The sequence below is a fragment of the Gymnogyps californianus genome, chromosome 6 (genome assembly GCF_018139145.2).
Source record: "Gymnogyps californianus isolate 813 chromosome 6, ASM1813914v2, whole genome shotgun sequence".
Taxonomy (NCBI): Eukaryota; Metazoa; Chordata; class Aves; order Accipitriformes; family Cathartidae; genus Gymnogyps; species Gymnogyps californianus.
Window position 1 is genome coordinate 18,677,651 of NC_059476.1, and position 21,552 is coordinate 18,699,202.

General features: G+C 52.0%; 3 protein-coding genes across 3 annotated transcripts in view; all 3 read left to right on the forward strand.

Annotated features, from left to right (window-relative positions):
• Window positions 1-1,686, forward strand: part of EXOC6 (exocyst complex component 6) — a 95,736-nt gene extending 94,050 nt beyond the window's left edge. Inside the window, exon 22 of the mRNA XM_050898860.1 lies at window positions 557-1,686. Within this exon, the coding sequence (XP_050754817.1) occupies window positions 557-689 (133 nt within the window). The 3' untranslated portion in view covers window positions 690-1,686. The remainder of the gene's footprint in view (window positions 1-556) is intronic.
• An 880-nt stretch (window positions 1,687-2,566) lies between these two features.
• LOC127017939 (cytochrome P450 26C1) lies at window positions 2,567-10,579 on the forward strand. Its single transcript, XM_050899268.1, has 6 exons — window positions 2,567-2,758; window positions 2,835-3,059; window positions 3,190-3,465; window positions 5,142-5,297; window positions 9,425-9,931; window positions 10,217-10,579. The coding sequence occupies exons 1-6, from the start codon at window positions 2,567-2,569 to the stop codon at window positions 10,577-10,579; spliced, it is 1,719 nt and encodes a 572-aa protein (XP_050755225.1).
• Window positions 10,580-14,502: 3,923 nt separating this feature from the next.
• Window positions 14,503-17,595, forward strand: LOC127017826 (cytochrome P450 26A1). Its single transcript, XM_050899116.1, has 7 exons — window positions 14,503-14,691; window positions 14,872-15,096; window positions 15,212-15,499; window positions 15,620-15,769; window positions 16,099-16,233; window positions 16,447-16,599; window positions 16,791-17,595. Exons 1-7 carry the CDS (start codon window positions 14,503-14,505, stop codon window positions 17,130-17,132), a joined length of 1,482 nt encoding a protein of 493 aa, XP_050755073.1. The 3' UTR covers window positions 17,133-17,595.
• Window positions 17,596-21,552: the final 3,957 nt, after the last annotated feature.

The following is a 21,552-nucleotide window of genomic DNA, read 5'->3' on the forward strand; positions in this document are numbered from 1 at the left end:
GTACTGCGATTTGAAGGCATTTTGTAACGGTGTTTTCTCTCCTCTCCTGCCTGCGATGAATATCTATTTTGCAGAGTTCACAGAGGGTACGTATCGCCTATATTGTTGCAAAATGTTGTTGCTTCAATTTATTTTATTTCCCGAATTTCGTTTTTAAATCCATTGATATGGGAGATCAGCAATAACGACATCAGGTAATTTGACGGTGAACAAAACACGCCCGCTCGCTGAGTCTGGACTTACCATGGAAGCTGATGTACTAACGGGTTTTCTGGCTTGCTTCTCTCCTAACGCAATTGGTAGGGCCAGTTTCCTGCCGAAGTGATATTTGCTTAATACTTACGGGAGATTTGTGAAGTAATATTTGTTAAAACGAGTTCCACATTGCGGAAGTTTAATTTAAGAACACATAGATAACAGGGTTTGTAATCTTTCGGTTCTTATTAGCAGAAAGATCAAAAGAGGAACAAAAGTAAACCTATTTAAATAGTCGGATTTTTCCTTTTCAAATTATGTTTCTAACGTGTCTGTGTCATTTGCTTTTTTATTTCTCCAGAATGAAAGACTCTAGCAAAAAGAACAACATTTTTGCTCAGTTCAGGAAGAATGATCGTGACAAGCAGAAGCTAATAGAGACTGTAGTAAAGCAACTTAGGAGTTTAGTGAATGGTATGTCCCAGCACACATAGGCCTGTTAAATTGACGGTATCTCATCACGCCAAGAGGTATTTCTTCGCCACTATTTCTACTAAGCAAACAGTGATATCAGTTAGGACATTCGTTTCACCAAGTAAAGGAAAAATGCAGTAGATGGCTTGTACACGGAGTCTTCAGCAAACAATTCTTTGTACGTATTTTTAATGGATCGAATACTATTTTGTATATTGTAAACAAATGGTGAAAAATGAGACTGTACAATAAAAAACAGCTCAATCGTATTGTACGTGGAACAGCTGAACTGTAAATACGTTATTTAAATATCTGCAGGCATGGTGTCCAAAATTTTGCTCCGGGTAGGACTTATTTGAGAAATGATCCCTTAGTTGCTGTTTTCTGGATGAATCCTAATGTAACGTTTTTTAAGCATTGAGATACTTGCATTTCAGATGCCGCCTATCGTTTTCCTGCATTAAATGTATATTAGCCTTAAAGTGATCGGACATAATTTTGTATACCAGATTTTGTAGTCTGGAGGTATGAAAAAATCTTCTGATTTTTAGTACCTTTGAAAACTACCTGAGAACTAGACTTGATATTTATTTAGCATTAGGGCTTATAGGCTTTGTTCTCCAAAAGGGTTTAATCTTGAGGTTGTGAATGTAAATAACCATTTGAATTCTTTATAATGTGACATTTTGTTTTGGTTTTGTTCCTCAGGGTTGCTGTTTCTAACTGTACTTTTGTAAGATCCCGGGTTCTTTTCCCCAGGTTGCAGTAAGGAATAGATTTGCCACTGTTGGTTTCGTGCCGCATCTGTTTGTCAGTATGCGCTTTCTACTGCCAGACCCATCCCAGCGATTAGCATTTCGTCCCACCGGGGGTCTCTTTGCACTGTCCCCTCCTGGCTATTTTAGACACAAAGAGAATGTCTGACAAACACAAACCAAATGGAACATGTAAAAATGATGTACATTTTCGCTGTATTTTTAAGTTATTGACGGTCTAAATACAGTAATATAAACCGCACCCGTATTCCTGTTTAATTTCACGCACTGGAACGCACCTCAGAGCTGGGTTCGTTGGGACCTGTACAGGTCCCGGCTCTTCGGTGATTTACCCCCGGGGCAGGCGGGCGGGGGTCCGGGCGGCCCCGACGGCGGGGTGCGGCCCGGGGGGCTGCGGGATCCCCCCCGGCTGCCGCTGCAGTCCGGTGCGGCGGGGCCTGCGGAGCGGGGCTGGGACGCTCCCCGGCCGGGGGAGCCCGGGACGGGACTCGCTGCCTTCCCCGGACGGCGGGAAGGGCTGGCCCGAGGGGGCGCCGGGCGGCTCCCGGCGGGGCGGAGGGGGCACCCCGCGCCGAGGGGCAGCCGTCCCGCCGCGGAGCCGGCGCTGGCCGGGGCGGGGGCCGCCGTGGCCGGCAGGGCGGTGCCGTGCCGTCGGGGGGGGGGGGGCGCCCCGAGGGGCCGGGCGCGGGGCGGGAGAGGGGCGCCGGGCCGCCAGCCCCGAGGAGAACGGGGCTGCCCCGGCCGCCCCCGCTCGCCGTGGCCGCGTCCCCGCGCCCCTCAGTCCCTATCCCCGGTTCTCCCGCTCCAATCACCGCACTTGGCCGCGCTGCTTAAATATGCAGCGGATACGTCATCTCCGAAGGTGGATCGGGCGTAAGTGGCCAATATCTATATAAATGTGGCCGAGGGGCGAACCGGCAGCAGGAGGCGAGCGGGGCCGGGCGGGCAGCAGCCGGCAGGGCCAGCCGCGGAGCGCCCGCCGCCGGCAGCGGAGTCGCGGGGCGCCCGGCCCCCCGCGTTTGACAGCCGCCGGGGCCGCCCCCCCCCCAGCAGCCCGACCCCCCGGGCGGGGACCCGCCGCCGCCCCACGCCCGCCCCGTCTCCCGCCGCCCGGGAGGAGGATGCCGGCGGGGCTCTCCTGGCCCGACGCGGCGGCGCTGGCGCTGCTGGCCCTGGCGCTGCTGGTCACCTTGTGCCGGCACCTGTGGGCGCTGCGCTGGAGCCTCAGCCGGGACCGCGCCAGCGCCCTGCCCCTGCCCAAGGGCTCCATGGGCTGGCCTTTCTTCGGAGAGACCCTGCACTGGCTCCTCCAGGTAAGGCGCAGAGGGACGGGGACGGGGTGGGAAGGGGCTGGCAGGAGCCCCGGGCTGACCCGCAGCTCGTCCCCAGGGCTCCCGCTTCCACAGCTCCCGGCGGGAGAGGTACGGCAACGTGTTCAAGACCCACCTCCTGGGCCGGCCGGTGGTGCGGGTGACGGGCGCTGAGAATATCCGCAAGATCCTACTGGGCGAGCACACGCTGGTCAGCACGCAGTGGCCTCAGAGCACCCAGATCATCCTGGGCTCCCACACCCTGCTTGGCTCCGTCGGTGACCTGCACCGCCAGCGCCGCAAGGTGAGCCTCGCAGCCACCCCAACAGGGCATGCAGCCCAGGCGGCACCTCCTGCCCAGGCTTGGGTCTTGGTGGCACGTGCGGCCCCCCGCTTTAACCACCTGCCTGTGTTCCCCCCCCTTCTCCTCCTAGATCCTGGCCAGAGTGTTCAGCCGTGCCGCCCTGGAGAGCTACCTGCCACGGATCCAGAAGGTTGTGAGCTGGGAGCTGCGGGGCTGGTGCATGGAGCCAGGCTCCATCGCAGTTTATTCCTCCGCTAAAACCTTAACTTTCCGCATTGCAGCTCGGATTCTGCTGGGGCTCCGCCTGGAGGAAAAGCAGTTCAAGGACCTGGCCAAAACTTTTGAACAGCTGGTGGAGAACCTCTTCTCCCTGCCCCTCAACATACCCTTCAGCGGGCTGCGCAAGGTACTGCCGCCTGCCCCGCTCCCTCTGCCTGGGGGCAGGGGCCCGGGCCCGGGCCCCGGCGGCACAGACCCCCTGTCCCCAGGCCCATCAAGGGCACTTCCGACGGGCCAGGACATCTGCAGCACCCCATTCTGGGTCTGAGGGCCCGGTGTCTTGCCCACCCCAGCCATCTCCCCTTCTCTCTGCACTTCTAACCTGCTCCTGGTTGGCTTCCAGCACCTCCCTGCGCTGGCTCCAGCTCATTGTACAGCGAGGGGCTCCTTTCCTCCCTCACCCCATATGCTGCCTGTGTTGGCTCTGGTTAGTCCATCCCATCTGGTCGTGTCCCATCTCATCCCGCCTGGACTCATGTCAGCCCACGGTAGAGGGGTCTGTGGGCATGAGCACAAAGGCAGGTGGGCACAGTGCACCTCAGGTCAGCACTCCCTGTGCGCCTCAGGACAGGCCGAGGACTTGAGACCCTCTTAGGGTCCTTGGTCCTTTGTCCCTCAGCAGCAGAGAGACAGCCTCTTTCAACCCACAGTTTCTTCCCTGCTGTCCTGACCCTCTTTGCCTGCCTCCCCACGCTCCAGCTCTAGGTATCGGTCCTGTGTCCCATTCCTCCTCTCCCATTTCAGTCTGCGTTCCCTCCTCTGGCTTTGGGTTCTCCACCCTCACCACAGCTCAAGTCTCCTGCCCCTTTTAGTCAGGTCTTGCCCGATCTCTTATTTCCACTGTGAGCTCTGCCCCACCGGATCACCTTACCCAGCCAGTACCAGTTCTCCCCCACCCTCCCTGCTGCTCTTCTCCACCAGTTCAAAGCTCTTGTTTTCCTTGTCCAGTTCCCCCTTGCAGGTTGTCACCAGTGCAAGATTTCACCCCCCATCCTATCCCTCCCTGCCTTCTCTCAGGTCAGTCACAGCCTGTCTGGCTCCAAACCAACCTCTTCAACTTACATTTAGGCCCCCTTGTCTTTCCCCTTGCTCACTGTCCTGTTTCCTTTGTCCAGTCCTTCCCACCTCAACTCTCAGCCTTTGTATCTTCTTCCCAACATCTGGTCATGGCCATTTTTTCATCCCAAATCTCTGGTCCTTCTGGCTTTTGCAGGAGGCATCTTGCTACAGAGCCACACGCTCTGTGACTCCATCCATCCCCGCTTTGCAAAGAAATTGCTGATCACTCGACTCACTGAGATCTTCCTAAACATTTTGTTGCACAGGAGTGCAACACAACTGGAGATGAGCTTGGTGTGATTAATGTGTCTTTATCTAATCTACTCTGGTAAAGCCACTCATTTGTTCCTGTGTCAGATGTTCCTTGCTTCTTGGACTCAGTTTTATTAAGTCAGTCACCTCTTCTTGTCCCTTTGGACAAGCTTCTTTTGGACCTGACAAGACTGTGGGTTTGTTCAGCGCAGACGCCTCTGGACTCGGTACTGTGGGTTTACTGCTGTCCTTTCCTCTCAGAGTGTTTCTTGGGACTTGTCATATTTGATTCACAACAGCAAGGCAACAGAATTTGCAGCAGTTCTCCCCAAAGTGCTGCCTCTTGCAAGGCTCTGGGGCTGGGCAACAGATTAAACAGTTCTTGCTGTTACAGATCTTGGGATTAAGGATTGCCACACTTGGGGTCCCCCAGTCTCTCTGGAGAGGGGAACGGTTCCTAAGGCTCTCCTGAACTGTGTCTGCCTCCTGCAGGGAATCAAAGCACGGGACATGATACATGAGTTTATGGAGAAGGCTATACAGGAAAAACTGCAGAGAAACAACCCAGAAGATCACAGCGATGCTCTGGATTTCATAATAAACAGTGCCAAGGAGCACGGCAAAGAATTCACCATGCAGGAGCTAAAGGTAAGGAGAACCCCCCCTTGCAGTGTCCCTTCCGACTCGGTGGCTGTTTGAGAGACCTGGGCTGAGGGGCAGGAGGAGGGCTGTGTGGGGACCCACCACCAGCCGCTGGCTCCTGCCCTCCTCTTACCAACTCTGAGGACACCATCTCCAGCGCAATCAAGAAAGCCTGGTCTCGGCGTGCTCATATGCTCTTGTAGGATTGTGTCTCTGCATTAGAAGAGAGCCGGTATTTAAAACAGGAATAAATGCCTCTTCTACCTTTCCTCTTCATGGCCACTGGGCTTCAGCCTGACTTAGGGTGCTGTTAGGGTTATGTGGCTTTGCTAAGGCTCTGTACGTCAGTGTGCACTCGGTAACCTCCAAGGTACTATCTTGGAAATATTTAGAGCTAGTTGTGTGTTCCTCAAACCTCCCCCAGCATCTAGCATAGCGCGGGGTGTAGATCATGTCCTCAGGGCTGCGAGCCCAGAAGTCTCCTACGCGATACATCAAAATGGGTCCAGGGATGGAATGATGGACTCCGGGTCATTCCCTATCACCTTGTCATTAATTAGATCATCTAGCTTGTGGATTGCTATGATGCAACATGATGCATTGCTGTGACTTACGGATGAACCTAGTAGTCCTTACTGAGCCAAAACTACCAACTGAATGTGAAGAGTATTTTGCCAAAGATCTTGGGAAAAAATTGTCATTAGTACTGCATCATTCATAGCTCCAGGTCACTTGGTGTCAGTGGATGACAGATGGCACTACATTTATATAACAAGTTTTGAAGCAGTTTTGCATGGGTACAGCAGCTGAATATAGTTTGAAAATATCAAACATACATAGTTTTACCATTTATTTAGGTATTTAAGGAAAACTATCTGAAGACTAATGTTTTATAAATATTTTGTAAAAGTGTAATTTCTAAATCTAAAATATTTGAAAGACTTTACAGTGACTATTAGATACGATTAGAACTAGCACATATTCTTAAAGTAATTTTATTATAATTATTTATTATTTATTCTAATAGAATGTTTTTTATTATCATTATTTTTAAAAAATAATTGCCAGATTCAAAATGTGATTGATTAAGATTGATTAATCTCTGTTAGTATTCACATGGATATTACACACGAACAAGTACATGTTCTCTCATCATGTCCCTGGCTCTGACCACAAATGGACACTAACAGTAGGAATAAGGGGATATTAAACGTAACGTGGAGTGACGTGGCAGTGACCTCAGGGTAGCTGATTCAAATGATAGTATATTCATATGCTGTCCTGTACCTTTACAGTTAGAATATTTCTACCTTGTCTGTATTTAACAAAATTACTTGCAAACCAAACTGCCTATGCTTGCAATTATGGCAATATTCTCCACTCCAATAAAACAGTAGTAGAGCTCTCATCCAGTGAAATGGTGTAATTCGGTAAAAAGTCCAAAGCTGTCTTAGTCGTGGATATACCTGACTTAGAGAGACACTCCCAACACTGGCACACACTAGTTACTAATTTGCTTTTTGTTCAAATGATTTTGAAGGACCGTTTTCCCAGAAATTTTCTTAAATGCACTGTGATTTGCACTGCTGGCATGAACTGAGCAGGACCCTTGAAATGTAAATGTCATTAAAAAGATATCACTTTGCCAAAAGTACTGTTTTAAAACATTTAAAACCTTGGAAGGATTAAAAAACCCCCCATCCTACGCAATAGTGCTGTCACTGGCTGGATGGGTGGAACTGTAATGCCGCCGGTCCTGCCTCCCAGGACGGGGAGCCGGGCTGTAGCACAGGGACAATACTGGTGAAGCTGGGGGAAGATGCTGCCTCCCAGTCACCAATTATGTTGGCCTTGTAAAAGCAGGGAGGGAAAGTCAGCAGCTCGGTGTCGCAACTTACGTAGCAGCACTGTCAGAGGTTGATGCAGGGAGTCATAAGGACTGTTATTTCAAATGGCAGAGCCTGCCCTAAATTCCTCGCATTGTATTGAAATGTCTTGGGTTTTAATTACAAGTGGTGGAACTGAGAGATTTCTTTTCATCTGGGTCTGCTACTTTGTGAATGTAAAAATTCCTGCTAACGCCTGCAGGAGGTGGGATAGGGGCTGACAGGGATCTGTTATTTCAGAGGTTTTATTTCAGCTGAAAGATGCCCTTGAGAGCTGCACTTTGGCAAAAGCCTCTAGTCCAGCCAGTATATGGCACTGGGGATGGTAGCAAAGAGTAATCCTTGTTACGTTACCCTTGACCTTACCAGACTTGGCTCCAGGTACCTTCAGGCTTCAGGTGTCCTTCCCTGTGTTTTTGGCTTCACCTCTCCAGGAACCAGTTGTTTCCCTGGGGGGTTTGCTCCGCTTTGCCCCGGGCTGGAGTGATTAGTGCTCGGTAGTGCCAGCCAGGTCTGTCGTGGTTTAACCCCAGCTGACAACTAAGCATCACGCAGCCGCTCGCTCACTTCCCGCACTCAGTGGGATGGGGGAGAGAATTGAGAAAAAGTAAAACTTGTGGGCTGAGATAAAGACAGTTTAATAGGACAGAAAGGAAGACAATAATGATAATGATAATGATAATAATAAATGACAATAATAATAATAATATAATTAGAATATACAAAACAAGTGATGCACAACGCAATTGCTCACCACTCGCCCACCAATGCCCAGTTAGTTCCCTGAGCAGTGATCCGCCCCTCCCGGCCAACTCACCCCAGTGTATATACTGGGCATGAGGTCATATGGTATGGAATATCCCTTTGGCCAGTTTGGGTCAGCTGTCCTGGCTGTGTCCCCTCCCAGCTTCTTGTGTCCCTCCAGCCTTCTTGCTGGCTGGGCATGAGAAGCTGAAAAATCCTTGACTTAGTACAAACACTACTTAGCAACAACTAACAACATCAGTGTGTTATCAACATTATTCTCATACTAAATCCAAAACATAACACTATACCAGCTGCTAGGAAGAAAATTAACTCTATTCCAGCTGAAACCAGGACAAGGTCCCAGCCCCTCCCAGGGTGGCAGCTCCCTGTGCTCCTCCCTTGGGCTTCTCCTGAGGCTTTTGCGTCTGGCCTCTGGCCTCAGCGCTCCCAGCCCAGTGCTATGGAGCCGCTGGCACCTTCAGAGGGTGCTGTAAGTTTGAGCATTATGTTTGCTGTCAGAGACGTGACATGCCATGACCCAGCTCTGGGCAACCCTTAACTTTTGGAAAACAATTTGGAAAACAATTTCCAAAAGTGGATCACAGGGTGCTGCAAACAGCCTGCAGCACCCTGGCATGTGCTGTGCCATATAGACCCTGCAGACAGTCCTGGAAAGACTGGGAGGCTGCGTGGGGATCCGTGAGCCGGGACAAGGCACACACGTATTACAGATTTGACTGTGCTGTGGTCCGTCTGAGCTGGTTAACCTCCTAACTTGTTATGGACACACCTGCTATGGAGCTATGCGGAACACTGCTGTGCTCCAGGCTGTAAAGCTTGAAAAGTGAGCAAGTCCGCTGCTTGGTATGTGGATCCCTGCGGGAGAGCTCCCTGCCGGCTACAGCACCTCCCGGGCTGACTTGCTATAGCAGAGAGGTCTTTCTGCTTTCGATTCTGTTGGTTTGAGTCCCCTCCCAGACAAGCAAATGGTCGATTATAACTGGAGATGGATCAAATGCAACCTGTTTTAGCTGCCAGCGCATCTAGGCTTTATGCATAAACACGCAGCCTCATAACTCCTGGCTGGGCAGAAAGGTAAAAGCTGGGCGCAAAGGGGAATTGGCAGATGAAGGTAAAAAGCATAATGCTTGAAATGAACTTCACTCGGTATGCTAAACTGCATGTTAAAATGCTTCTTTAAAATTTGTAATTCTTGGGAGGAAAGCTCAGAAGAGCTGGATTGGAGGTGATGTGTACTCATCTCAGTTGTGTTTCTGCATCAGTCACTTGGCAAGCGGATGTCCAGTTTGTACAGAAATGGAAGAACAAGGGTGTCTTGTTTTGGTCCCTGCTAACCCAGGGTGGGTGCAGGTTTGTGGAGAGCAGAGGGGGGGCCCAGGGCCCTCTGCACAGGGACAAAACCTGCAAAAGGTGAGAACAGTCGGTTCTTTAACCAGTTTAAAATGGCATTCAAACTTGTCACCTTCCTTCCTCTCTCAGGAGTCAGCAATTGAGCTCATATTTGCTGCTTTTTTCACCACGGCTAGTGCCAGCACCTCTCTGATCCTCCTGCTACTGAAGCACCCCTCAGTGATTGAAAAAATAAGGCAGGAGCTGACGTCCCACGAGCTGTACCAGCAGTGTGAGTGCTGCCCTGTGGGACCCTGCCCGGACACCCTGACTGCCCAGAGCAGGGACAGCGAGAAGCCACTTCTCCGCCCCACGGCCAAAGATGCTCGCGAGGACCAGAGCCAGCCCCCGGGCCGAACGGAGGAAGATTCCCCCCAGCCTCTCGCCCCACCGGAGCCCACCCTCCTCCAGAGCAGCCCCTGCGCTGACCCCCAGCTCCAGGCACCGTCACGGCAGAGCTGTCGCTGCCCCTCGGACATCAGCCTGGAGAAGCTGAGCCGCCTGCGCTACCTGGACTGTGTGATTAAGGAAGTGCTGCGGGTGCTGCCCCCCGTCTCTGGAGGCTACAGGACGGCGCTGCAGACTTTCGAGCTGGATGTAAGTGCCTCGCACGCCGGCAGACTGCTAGGGAGCTGCTGCCTGCCACCGCCTGCAAGCACCCTGTGTCTGGCACAGCGGTGGTGCTTGGCAGTGTAGCTCAAGGGAAGGTGGCACCCAGCAACCTCCATGGGTCCAAGCTGGGCTGAGGAGAAAAGGAGCTGCGGAGCAGATGGGCAACGTGGTGGGGCTGTCCCGAGGCACCCTCTGCTCACCCTCCACTAGCACAGCTGGCTGCAGAGGTATGTAACGCTCCTCTCCTCCCCTCTTCTCTCCCCTGCCCAGGGCTACCAGATCCCCAAAGGCTGGAGCGTCATGTACAGCATCCGTGACACACATGAGACAGCCGCTGTCTACCAGAGCCCCCCCGGCAGCTTCGACCCAGACCGCTTCGGTGCCGCCCAGACGGAGGCCGCAGGCCGCTTCCACTACATCCCCTTCGGCGGCGGGGCACGGAGCTGCATCGGCAAGGAGCTGGCGCAGGCCATCCTCAAGCTGCTGGCCATCGAGCTGGTCAGCACAGCCCGCTGGGAGCTGGCCACCCCCGGCTACCCCGCCATGCAGACCGTGCCCATCGTGCACCCCGTCGACGACGGGCTGCAGCTCTACTTCCACCCCTTGCAGCCTGGCCGTGGCAGCGAGGCCTGAGCCAGGGGTACGCTGCCCCCCTCAGCCCTGGCGTCGATGCCCCTCCACGGCTGCCGGGGGCAGGTCTCTGCTGCCCCAGGCTGGGTATGGCACTGGGTCGCTGCAGAGCAAAACCCCAAAGGTCTTTTTATTTTTCGCCTCCTGGTGTGCAAGCCAGTAGGGAGGGTCCTGCAGAGTCCTGCTCCTGAGCACTGGGGTGAGCCTCAGCCCCAGCCCGGGGGCAAAACCCGCTGAAGCTGCTGGCAGGGAGCATCCCCCATGGGGGGCTCAGCCAGCCCCTGCCCCACGCAGGTCTCCAGCCACCAGGGACGGGGAGCAAAACTCCCAGCCCCACAGCTAAGGCTCCCAGAGCTTTTCTGTCCCAGGGTTATCTCCTGTGGGTGTGTTATAGGAGAGGCAGGATGAACATCCCACACACTGTAGCTTTTTAGATGTAAAAAGAGGGAAGATGGGGGGGGCTCTGCAGGAAAACACAAGCCAGGCCTGCCCAATCCACGGCATCAGCTGTAGCTAGAATAATAGGGTGTAAAGTGGTTTTTATTGTAAATATTTAATCTCATTCCTGCACTTCCCATTAGAGCCGGCACAAAGATGACATGTCTCATTCACCTAGTAGTAGTAGCTGTGTATGTTGTGCCTAAGCACCATGCTGCTGCTCGGGGTCTGCCATGAAGCCCCTCTCTGGGGTCCCCGCAGGTTGCACTCCCCAGCCGCAGCCTGACCAAGGGATCGGACTGAAGCAGGGGAGGGGGCTTTGGGAAATAAACATTTGGAAAACAGACATTTCTGAATATGTCTGATTTGTGGTAGAAAGTCCCCTGTTCCTGATGATGCTGTTCACATTGCAGAGGGGGCATTTGCAAGGTGACACAGGCTCCATGGTGGCTGGCAGGCCAGACTGACCATGTCACCTCTTACAGCCTAGCTCTGCCCGGGAAAGCACCAGCAGCTCTGTGGGTCCATCCAGGGGGTGGTACCTGGGGCTACGCCTGGGTGCTGAGGGCACCTTTTTAGGTGGCTTTTGAGTACCACCTGCCTCGCTGAGACACCAATTTCTATCCCATGTAAAATGAAGTGAGTCCTGTTGCTTGTGTACTGAGAACAGAGCTGGGCCCAGGTCCTTGCTCCACTGTAATGTGCTTATAAGCTCCTTTCAGCTTCATCTCTGCTCCCCACTGTTAGGTGTCCTGCGTAGAAGCAGTGGGGAAACCATCCGCTTTGTCCCTCCAGAGCATCCTGGGCCTGGTGGCACAGTGTGTTCTGTGTGAAGAACCAGCAGCAGCTTGATCTGTGAGGCAGAAATGTGGCACGAGGACCCTTTGGAAAGGCTCTGGGGAACTCCTCTGTCCCCTGAATCTCTGTCATCATCCTGCTTCAATGCCAGGCTACAAATGGCTTTGCCCTGGCCAGTCTGCCTTGCATATCTGGGCTGGGGCACTGCAGCCGGGCGTGCGCTGCCGTGAGCTGTCAGAGGGCTGTGCAGCGAGCACAATGCTACCTGGGGCAGAAATGTGGCTCCCAAATGTGACAGGTCAAATCTGGAAGAGGTTGAACTGCAGGACTGAGTTAAGTGCTGTTGGCAGGTCGACCCCGTAGTGAACCAGAGCCTCTGCCCCTCCTGACCTTGTCCTGAAAGGTGAATCTTTCTGGCTATCAGAGGTGAAATCAGTAGGTGGTGGCTGCAAGTGGCAATGACTAACTTTAATTAGCAGGAGCTGCTGGCGTGGCTGTGACCCGCGGGCGCCGCAGCCTCCCGCTGTGGGCAGGGCTGCGGGCAGGGCTGCGGGCAGGGCTGGTCCTGCAGTGCCCAGCACCGGGTGCGGGAGGGCCAGGGCTCCTCCAGTAGCACACTTAAAAATTACCCCGAGTGCTAACGAGCCCCGTAGCCACCCGCTGAAAAATGTAACATGAATCTAGTTAAAAAAAAAACAACTTGAAACTGATTTTGTTTGCAGATAAACACAAGCATTTACAAATGAAGTGTAATAATTGTTACTTGTAATCAAAGTTTGTTCATATTAGGCTGTTAATTTCTTGACCCCCTTCCAAGATGTTTTTAATTATCCCTTTCACTCTTTACCATTTGATTCTTTTCGAGCCGATGGCTGGGGAATACACAGCTGGGGAGATAATAAAGCCTTCCTGTGGCAATTATCGGTGCTCAGGCCACCGTATCTCGTTATTTTGATAGACAGTGAACTTGGCGCGGTTGCCGGCCGGGTTCACGCAGATGTCACGGTCCGTGTTGTAGGTCACAAGCAGGTCAGCGCCCGGCAAGGGGAGAGCGCCGGGTCAGGGCGCGGCCGCCGCTCCCGGCCAGCACCGGCCGGGCCCGGCGGAGCTGCGCCGTACCCCGAGGGGCTGCGCGCCGCCGGGGACGAGGAAGTACACCCCCCCCCCCCGCGAGGGTGTCCCTCTTGGGCAAGGAGCTGCGGAGGCGGGCAGCCCCGCTCCCGCAAGGCATCGTAAGAGGAGGGCGGGTCCCATGTGATGCGTTAATTGTCAGAAAAATAATAATTAGAAGTGACATCTCCCCCTCCCCTACACAAACACATACACAACTTCCAGCGTTTACTGAGCTTGTATGGGAGCAAGAAAGCAAAAGTAACAGGGAGGGAAGGGGAAAAAAACGGAAAGAAAAAGAAAAAACAGCAAGCGCGATAGTTTATTGGTAGCAGCCGTGCCCAGCTGAGCGCTCCGCGGCCCCGTCCCTCGCTCCGCGGCTCCGCAGCCGCGGTCCGCGCCGGGCGCCCCTTCCCCCGCGGCCGCGTCCCCCGGACGGCGGCTCCTGCGCCGGGACCCAGCGGCAGCCCCAGCCAGCGCAGCCTCGCCGCAGCCCCGCCGGCCGCTCCGGTTCCGCCGCGCTCCTCCTGGCCGGAGCCGCCGCTCCTTTTCAGAGAGCAGCCCCCGGTGCCTGCCCGCCGGCTCCGGGAGGGAGCCCCTCCGCGCCGCGGCCGCAGGCGGGGTGGCCCGGCCGGTGCCGAGCGCCTCTTCCCAGCCGCGGCAGCCCCGACGGCCCCGGGATGCCCGCGAGCCCCGGGCGAGGGCAGGCAGCGGATCCCGGGGAGGCGAGCCGGGCACGGCGGGTTTGGTGTTTCCTTTCCGCGCTCGCCTCCCTTTCCCTCGGTGACCCGCGCTTGAACCTGCGTCGGGAGGCTGCGACGGACTGCTGCCCGCGGCTCCTTCCTCCGCTGCCGGCAGAAATACAAGCCGGGCCTTTCGAGGTGAACCAGAGGACAGCGGAGGCTCCTCCGCCGATGCGGCGGCACAGCTGCGGCTCTGCCCGGCGGGCCACCGGGCTCCCCCAGCACGGGGGACGGCCCGCCCCGCCCGGCCCCCAGCACCGGCCCGGTTTCTCCCGGCTCCGGCCGCTGGCTCGCCGTTCCCGGCCGGCGACAGCAGCGGGCGGGCGAAGGAGCTCCGCAGCTTGCAGAGCGCATCGGCCCGGGCCGGGGAGCGCCCCCGGGGGTAGGTGTCTCGGGGCAGCCGGGCCCCCGGGTGCCGGAGCGGGACATTTCTCGGCGCAACCTGCTGGTCTTTAACGAGCATCGGCGATAAATCCAAGGAGGCGGCCGGCCCCCGGCTGTCAGCTGTCGGCGGCGTCCCGCAGCCCGCTCGCTGAGCGCGGTGCAGCGGGGAGCGAGCCCGGAGCCGCTGCCGCCGCGCCCGGCAGCACCTTTCCTTCCCCGGCGGCTGTTTGCGGCGGGCGGGATGCGCCGCGCAAAGCAAATAGTTAAAGATTTCGGGGGGAGGAGCCAGGCCGCAATCCGCAATTAAAGATGAACTTTGGGTGAACTAATTTATCGGACCAAGGTAGGGTGGGCAGCAACCTGGGAAGGGTATAAAAGGCGGCCCGCGGCGAGCCCGGCCCGCGCACTCGGAGCTCCCGGGGGGCCGGGCTGGACGGGACTCGCTCCCCAGCCATGGGCTTCTCCGCCCTGGTCGCCAGCGCCCTGTGCACCTTCCTGCTGCCCCTGCTACTCTTTCTGGCCGCCGTCAAGCTCTGGGACCTGTACTGCGTGAGCGGCCGCGACCCCAGCTGCCCGCTCCCGCTGCCCCCGGGCACCATGGGGCTCCCCTTCTTCGGGGAGACGCTGCAGATGGTGCTGCAGGTAAGGCGAGGCGATGCCGCGGGGAGCGGAGAAGCGCCCCGGCTCCTCCTCTGGCTGCAGGGGAGGGGGATGAGCAGCAGCTTCGCCGGGCTCCCGTGCCCAGGTGGGAAAGAGCCGCTCTCCCTGCCCCTTCCTCTCCTCCTTTTTAAAATTTATTATTTCCCCCCCTCTTCTGTCCAGAGGCGGAAATTCCTGCAGATGAAGCGCAGGAAATACGGCTTCATCTACAAGACTCACCTCTTCGGGCGGCCCACGGTGCGGGTGATGGGCGCCGAGAACGTGCGGCACATCCTGCTGGGCGAGCACCGGCTCGTCTCCGTGCAGTGGCCCGCCTCGGTGCGCACCATCCTGGGCTCGGGCTGCCTCTCCAACCTCCACAACGGGCAGCACAAGCACCGCAAAAAGGTACGGCCCCGACGGCGGGCGGGGAGCGGGTGCGGCCGACGCGGGCGCGGCGGCTGAGCCTGTGTCCCCTTCCTCCTCCTCCTCCTCCTCCTCCTCCTCCTCGTCCCCCGGGCAGGTGATCATGCGGGCCTTCTCCCGGGACGCCCTGCAGCACTACGTGCCCGTCATCCAGGAGGAGGTGAGCGCCTGCCTGGCGCGGTGGCTGGGTGCCGCCGGGCCCTGCCTGCTGGTGTACCCCGAGGTGAAGCGCCTCATGTTTCGCATTGCCATGAGGATCCTACTGGGCTTCCAGCCCCGCCAGGCCAGCCCCGACGGCGAGCAGCAGCTGGTGGAGGCCTTCGAGGAGATGATCCGCAACCTCTTCTCCCTCCCCATCGATGTGCCCTTCAGCGGGCTGTACCGGGTAAGGCTCCCAGTGGGCCGGGAGGAGAGGGGGGCCCCTGCAGCCAGGGCAGCGGGGAATGGATGGGAGGGATGGCAGTACGGCCTAAGTCCCACTTTGCTCTCCCTGCTGCTCGGTCAGGGCTTGCGGGCGCGCAACATCATCCACGCCAAGATCGAGGAGAACATCCGCGCCAAGATGGCCCGCAAGGAGCCCGAGGGCGGCTACAAGGATGCGCTGCAGCTGCTGATGGAGCACACACAGGGCAACGGGGAGCAGCTCAACATGCAGGTGAGGTTCCCCAGGGCCAGATCCGTCCCTTTCCCCCAGCCCCTCTGTCAGCAGTACACTTATCTTTTGGGGCCAAAAGGAGAGATCAGGAGGTGCTCCCTCTCCCCATGAAATAAACCAGCTTGTGTAGTGCACTGGGTTGCAGAGGCTGCAAGCAGGCTGTTGGATGGGGAGCCATGTCCACAGGGAGCATAAGTACCACCCCTGTCCTGGCCCCTGGGTGTCTGCTCCAGTCTGGGAGTGATGTACAGCGTTGTGGTGGTAGAGTGGGCCTGATTGAGATACTGTGTTCAAGGCCTCTTTTATCCCTCATCTGTCCTCTGTGTAAGGAGCTGAAGGAGTCTGCCACAGAGCTGCTGTTTGGGGGCCATGAAACCACTGCTAGTGCTGCCACTTCACTGATCGCCTTCCTAGGGCTCCACCATGATGTCCTGCAGAAAGTGAGGAAAGAGCTGCAGGTGAAGGTGTGTGTCTTCCCCACAGCCATTTCACAGGAGGGGACAGTGGGAAGGTACCTCCAGGAGAGGTGTCCCAGACAGGGTTCCCCTCGACCCAGATGGTGCCCTACTTTTAGGGAGTGGCAGGAAAACACCACTCGCTGAGGGGCGGCTGCTTTGCAGTGCCAGGAGCCCTGGCCGCCTGCTCCATAAATGTCATGGCAGCATCTTCCTTTCTAGGGGTTACTGTGCAGTCCCAACCAAGAGAAGCAGCTGGACATGGAGGTCTTGGAGCAGCTGAAGTACACGGGCTGTGTCATCAAAGAGACCCTCAGGCTGAGCCCGCCTGTTCCTGGAGGATTTCGAATTGCACTCAAGACCCTTGAGCTAAATGTAAGCGGGGCTTGGGCTCAACTCCTCAGAGCAGCTGCAAAGTACTAGTGCATTCATGTAGCCTATCTGCCTTAGAGTGACCTGCAGGAAGCCAGGAGGGGAGGTGGGGTGCACCCACGTGTCCTGTGCTGACCCTTCACCTTATTTAACACAGCAAGGCGCTTCATGTCTCCTTTCTATTCTTTTGATAGGGTTACCAGATCCCTAAAGGTTGGAATGTTATTTACAGTATCTGTGATACCCACGATGTGGCAGATCTCTTTACCAACAAAGATGAATTTAACCCAGATCGCTTCATGTCTCCATCTCCGGAGGATTCCTCTAGGTTCAGTTTCATTCCTTTCGGTGGGGGCTTGAGGAGCTGCGTGGGCAAAGAGTTTGCAAAAGTCCTTCTGAAAATATTTACAGTGGAATTGGCTCGGAGCTGTGACTGGCAGCTGCTGAATGGACCTCCTACAATGAAAACGGGCCCCATAGTGTACCCTGTGGACAATCTGCCTACCAAATTCATAGGTTTCAGCGGCCAAATCTGAGACCTCAACGCTTGCCTCCGGCTGGATTTCTATATAGGATCTAATATGTACATAGTAACTTTTTATAGTAACGAAAGCCTTTAAATATTTAAACTTGTAAATGTACAATAGTTATTTATGTCTTCTAAATATTTCAAAAGGCTATGATATTTTTTCCCCAAGCACTACAATTATGAGTCTCTGATTCATAATTAGATAATGTTATTTCTATAGAAATAAGTTCTCCCCTATTTAAAAATCTTATTGAAAGCTGGCCAGCTAAGCATTTGAAGACATGTCACAATGGTGTATGCATTCAGAAATATTCTTAAAGGCATTTGAAACAATGGTAACTAGCTACTCATCCAAATTACCTGAAATGGTTATTGTTTGAGAATGTTTTCAGTATTATTTGTGTCTAGATCTTATGTTTAATGTGTGAATTTTAAGTTTGATAATAAAGTTTATTTTTGATGATCCTCTGCATGAAGATCTGCTTGTATGCTAGAGAGCAGCTTAACCAATGGGTCTAAAGGGTTTGGATGTAAAGTCAGATCTGCTTTTGTGAATGAGCTATTCACTATTTCTATGCTCATAATTCTTCCCTGCCTCCCACACCCAAAGTGGTTCTCACTTGTGAAGTGTGAATTGTTTTAAGTTTTAGCCTGTAAGTGGGAAGAGCAGTGCAAAAACATACATGCTCACTGAAAACAGTATGGAGCGATAGCAAGTGCTACAGGTCTCCTTATCAAGTATATAATCTTGAGCCATAGTAAATAAGAAAGTAAAGGGAAGCAGAAGAATAATGTGTAACATGAGTCTTTCTCTGTAGCCAGAGAAAATAGGTCGAGGAAAAAAAAATTCTATAAATGTCCTCCCATATTACTCCTGACCTGTGTAAACAGACCACTGGATCTTGTTCTGTGTTGAGTCTGCTGGCTATGAATCTTTACTTACGAAGGTGTCTCTTATCAGCTGGTAGAGCAAATAAAATCTGCTAATTTCTTCTTGAAATGCGACAGCTCTGACTAGGTCAGAGAGAGAGCATGCATTTGGTTTAAGAGCTTCTTTCCTGGAATTCAGCAAAGTGAAAACTAAAAGGCAGGCACTAATGTGAATTGATTAACAGGGAATCAACTGTTGAGATGCAATTCCCCGGGGGTGTGTAAGCAGGGCAGATAAAATGCCCTGGGCATGACCCCTGTTTTGGCTTAACTGTAAGGGTTTTTGTGCTCCCCCCGCCCCCCATTACTACACCTATTAGTCTTCCCTCAAAAGTCAAACAACATAGGCTGGCTCTATAAACATCTACAAAGTAAACCAATGTAATTCAGTGTCATGAACACTTATAGCACCACACAGACTAATTTAATTTTTTGTTTGCTTCTGGAAAACAGTCGCTTTTTCATTATGTTCTCCCAAGGTCAAAATTAAGGATGGAGTGAAGTTGCTCAAAATCGCTGCAGGTGTTTAATAGCATCTATGAGGTCTTGGATTTTTTTTTAAGGAGTGTTTCTATAACACATTTGATGTGTTCCCAGCTAGCATTTTAAATACATAAGCTTCTAATGTAAGACCTTAGATACAACCTATATATGAGTGTAACTGTCAAGACTTTTTCATATTCAATTTTTTGTAGTCTTAAAATACAGAAGATATTCTTTTTAGATTGTGCCTGAGTCTTCCTGGCAATGTTTAAAATCTTAAATAATTTTTACTATGAAAACCTCTTGTACCATTATGTTTTTCAGGGATTTTATGAATAATCTCAGTTTAAGACCCCTTTATTATCATCAATATAGTAGCGGAAAATTGCAAACCCTGATCCTGATTTGGAGGTGATCTGAAGTCTGGAGAACAGCAAGACTCTTGTCTTGGTATCCCTCGTTAACATTTTCTTCCTTAACATTACAACATTTGCAAATCCAAATAGATGCTGATATTCTTTAAATGTTTTGTTTATTTTTAATTGAAGTCTTTTATATGTGGGAACTTTTTGCATGGTCTTCATATTATTTTAGTTTATATTTTGTTTCTATAAAGAATGGGAATCTAAGCGCTGTCTGGAGAATACGGAGAATATGAACACTCACAGTGTACATCTAAGATCTAAACATGCATTTCTCTGTTTCCTTTTTTATTTTTGAGTCAAGTTTGCAAGGCTTTTATGTTTGGAGAAAAAAATTATATGCTTAATTTGATTTTGTCTGAACATCTGGGGGCACATCCTTAGCTGTTGTAAATCATGACAACATAACCTATGTTAGGCACTGCCCCTGTATAATTTATCTCTGTAGTTAAACAGTCTGTCACTGCTGTGTAATTTAGGCATCTTGGAGCTAGCTTTAAACAAGCTATCCCAAGAAATGGTAGCGTAGCTGCAGTAATATGGAGCTCAGTGTGGGTTAATTGCTAAAATATTTGCCCAACTTCTTGAGCAGGTTTTACAACCCCTGCTAATCTCCTCTATGCAGCTGTATCTTGACAGCTTAGATGCTGGCTGCAGACCAGTTTCAGGTGAGCTCTGGTATGATTATGTAGCTTTGCCTGCTCAGCAGCGGCTGGTGTGGGCACATGCTGAGACTGTGGCTGCTATTTAGGGGCTGACCTGCTCCTTCACCCCCAGCCCCTACCTCTCTTGTTATGCTGGATCCAGGAACTAGTCTTGCTGAAAAATTATCTACCAAAAAACTAATTGTTTTTTGGGTAGACCAGGTCCTCACTCCAGCTCCCTGCGTGGACGTTGTTTGTGCTGGGGTGCTGCAGTGGAGATGGGGGGAGGCGGGAAGAGGAAGCAGCCGCTTCAGCCTGCTCTGCTGCTAACAGGTAGTTCCTAGAGCCAGGGTCTAGTTCTCCTTTTGCAAGTGTTACCATGTGTTACTGTAAGTGACTGGTGCTCCAAGGCTCACAAGCTGAAATACATTAAAGGGCCAGATTTGGTGAGGAGCGCTCACTCCCTTCTCGTCATTGGGCCTTTTTGGGGTATTTCATATTCCTCCTCTTAGTTAACCTGTCATTTAAAAGAAAAATCTTTGACTAAGTCTCTCTCCAAAAAAATGCACACAACTCAGTAGGTGCTGTGCTTTGGTCCTGGAGTAAAAAGCCATGATTTATACGTAGCATGCTGGTTCTTCTCTGAGGGTAAGGTGGGTTACTGAAACCCATGCTTCTCTTAAACCCATGTGAATAATAGCTCCTGCCAGCCAGCAGCATTTCTGGTGCTTAGAATTTCTGAAGTATCTATGCAATGCTAAATGTGTGGTTCTTAACAACACACAGTTATATCCATTCTTGAATAAAAATGATATTAAAGAATGGCATGGGTGTAAATTGACATTGAGGAATGCTACTTGATAAATCAGTTCCTGATTGAAAGGCAATAGTGTTTCCAGATAAGGTCAGAACAGGTAATAGTGAATTTTGGTAATGATTACATGAGTAAGAAAAAAAACGTGCAAATGAATGCTGAAGACTCATTGGAAATAAAAAAATACTGATTGATTAAAGATAATTTGATCAGATTTATTTATTTTGTCCTAGTGAAATGAGGATGTGTTACTTTCATGTTGCTTTCAGCAGTTGAGCTGGGAAAGGATTTTATTCTTGTGGTTCATAAAAGCACCTGTTGAAGGGACAGTATAATTTGAAGCCTTGTATACTTAAGGTTTTGCACTTACTTTTCCAATATTTTATTTTATTTTTTGCCTTTACTACAGGAGTCTTTTCCTGGACCTTGCAAGATGAGAGGCTGACAAAAAGGTTGTCTGTCTTTCTACTCCGTTTCAATCTATCATATGTTTTCTTATTTTATTCTGGTCAGTGATTTAGAATAACCTTTGGAGAGGTACCAAGAAAAATACTTAATAACATGTAAAATATTCCATCCTTGACTTTCAAGTGGTACTTTCCTAAGTGCTATAGGAAGTTTTTAAAACTGTTTTTACAAATCTACATCTAGTCACCTTTGAGAATGGAACACTGCTGTGTTTTGTTAATTCTACACATTGGCAGACGTGTTCAGGGTGGATGCTGATGAAAGAACACGCCCCAGTTGTTTAATGTGCATAAAATTAGACCCCCTAGATCCATCTCTCTCTTTTTTAAGCATTAGAATTGATTTTTAAGAGGTATAAATTCTCAAAACTTGCTATCTGTCTCAAAGGGAGCTGCACTGCTTAGGGTCCCTGAAAATCCAGCTACTTTTGGCTTAGTCCCAAATACAGATTAAGTAGCCCAAGTGCAAGCAACCCACTGCAGAATTTCTTTACCTTAAAATTGTTACATACCATCTTTCCTAGAACAGTCTAACAGGATCCTATGCAAGACTGTAGGTTCCTATACAAGGCTGTGTCTCTGCTGAACATTCATGTAAACAAAACTTCAATCTATTGACTTTGGGCAATGTTTTTGAAATTATAAAAGGCAGTCACAAATCTTGTGT

What these genes read in the sequence shown, in the direction of transcription:
- LOC127017939 (XM_050899268.1), top strand. Translation starts at nt 2,567, where the DNA reads ATGCCGGCGGGGCTCTCCTGGCCCGACGCGGCGGCGCTGGCGCTGCTG. An exon ending in TGCACCGCCAGCGCCGCAAG is followed by an intron (nt 3,060 to 3,189) that starts GTGAGCCTCGCA and finishes TTCTCCTCCTAG; the next exon opens with ATCCTGGCCAGAGTGTTCAG. An exon ending in TGCAGACTTTCGAGCTGGAT is followed by an intron (nt 9,932 to 10,216) that starts GTAAGTGCCTCG and finishes TCCCCTGCCCAG; the next exon opens with GGCTACCAGATCCCCAAAGG.
- LOC127017826 (XM_050899116.1), top strand. Translation starts at nt 14,503, where the DNA reads ATGGGCTTCTCCGCCCTGGTCGCCAGCGCCCTGTGCACCTTCCTGCTG. An exon ending in CGCTGCAGATGGTGCTGCAG is followed by an intron (nt 14,692 to 14,871) that starts GTAAGGCGAGGC and finishes TCTTCTGTCCAG; the next exon opens with AGGCGGAAATTCCTGCAGAT. An exon ending in AGCACAAGCACCGCAAAAAG is followed by an intron (nt 15,097 to 15,211) that starts GTACGGCCCCGA and finishes TCCCCCGGGCAG; the next exon opens with GTGATCATGCGGGCCTTCTC.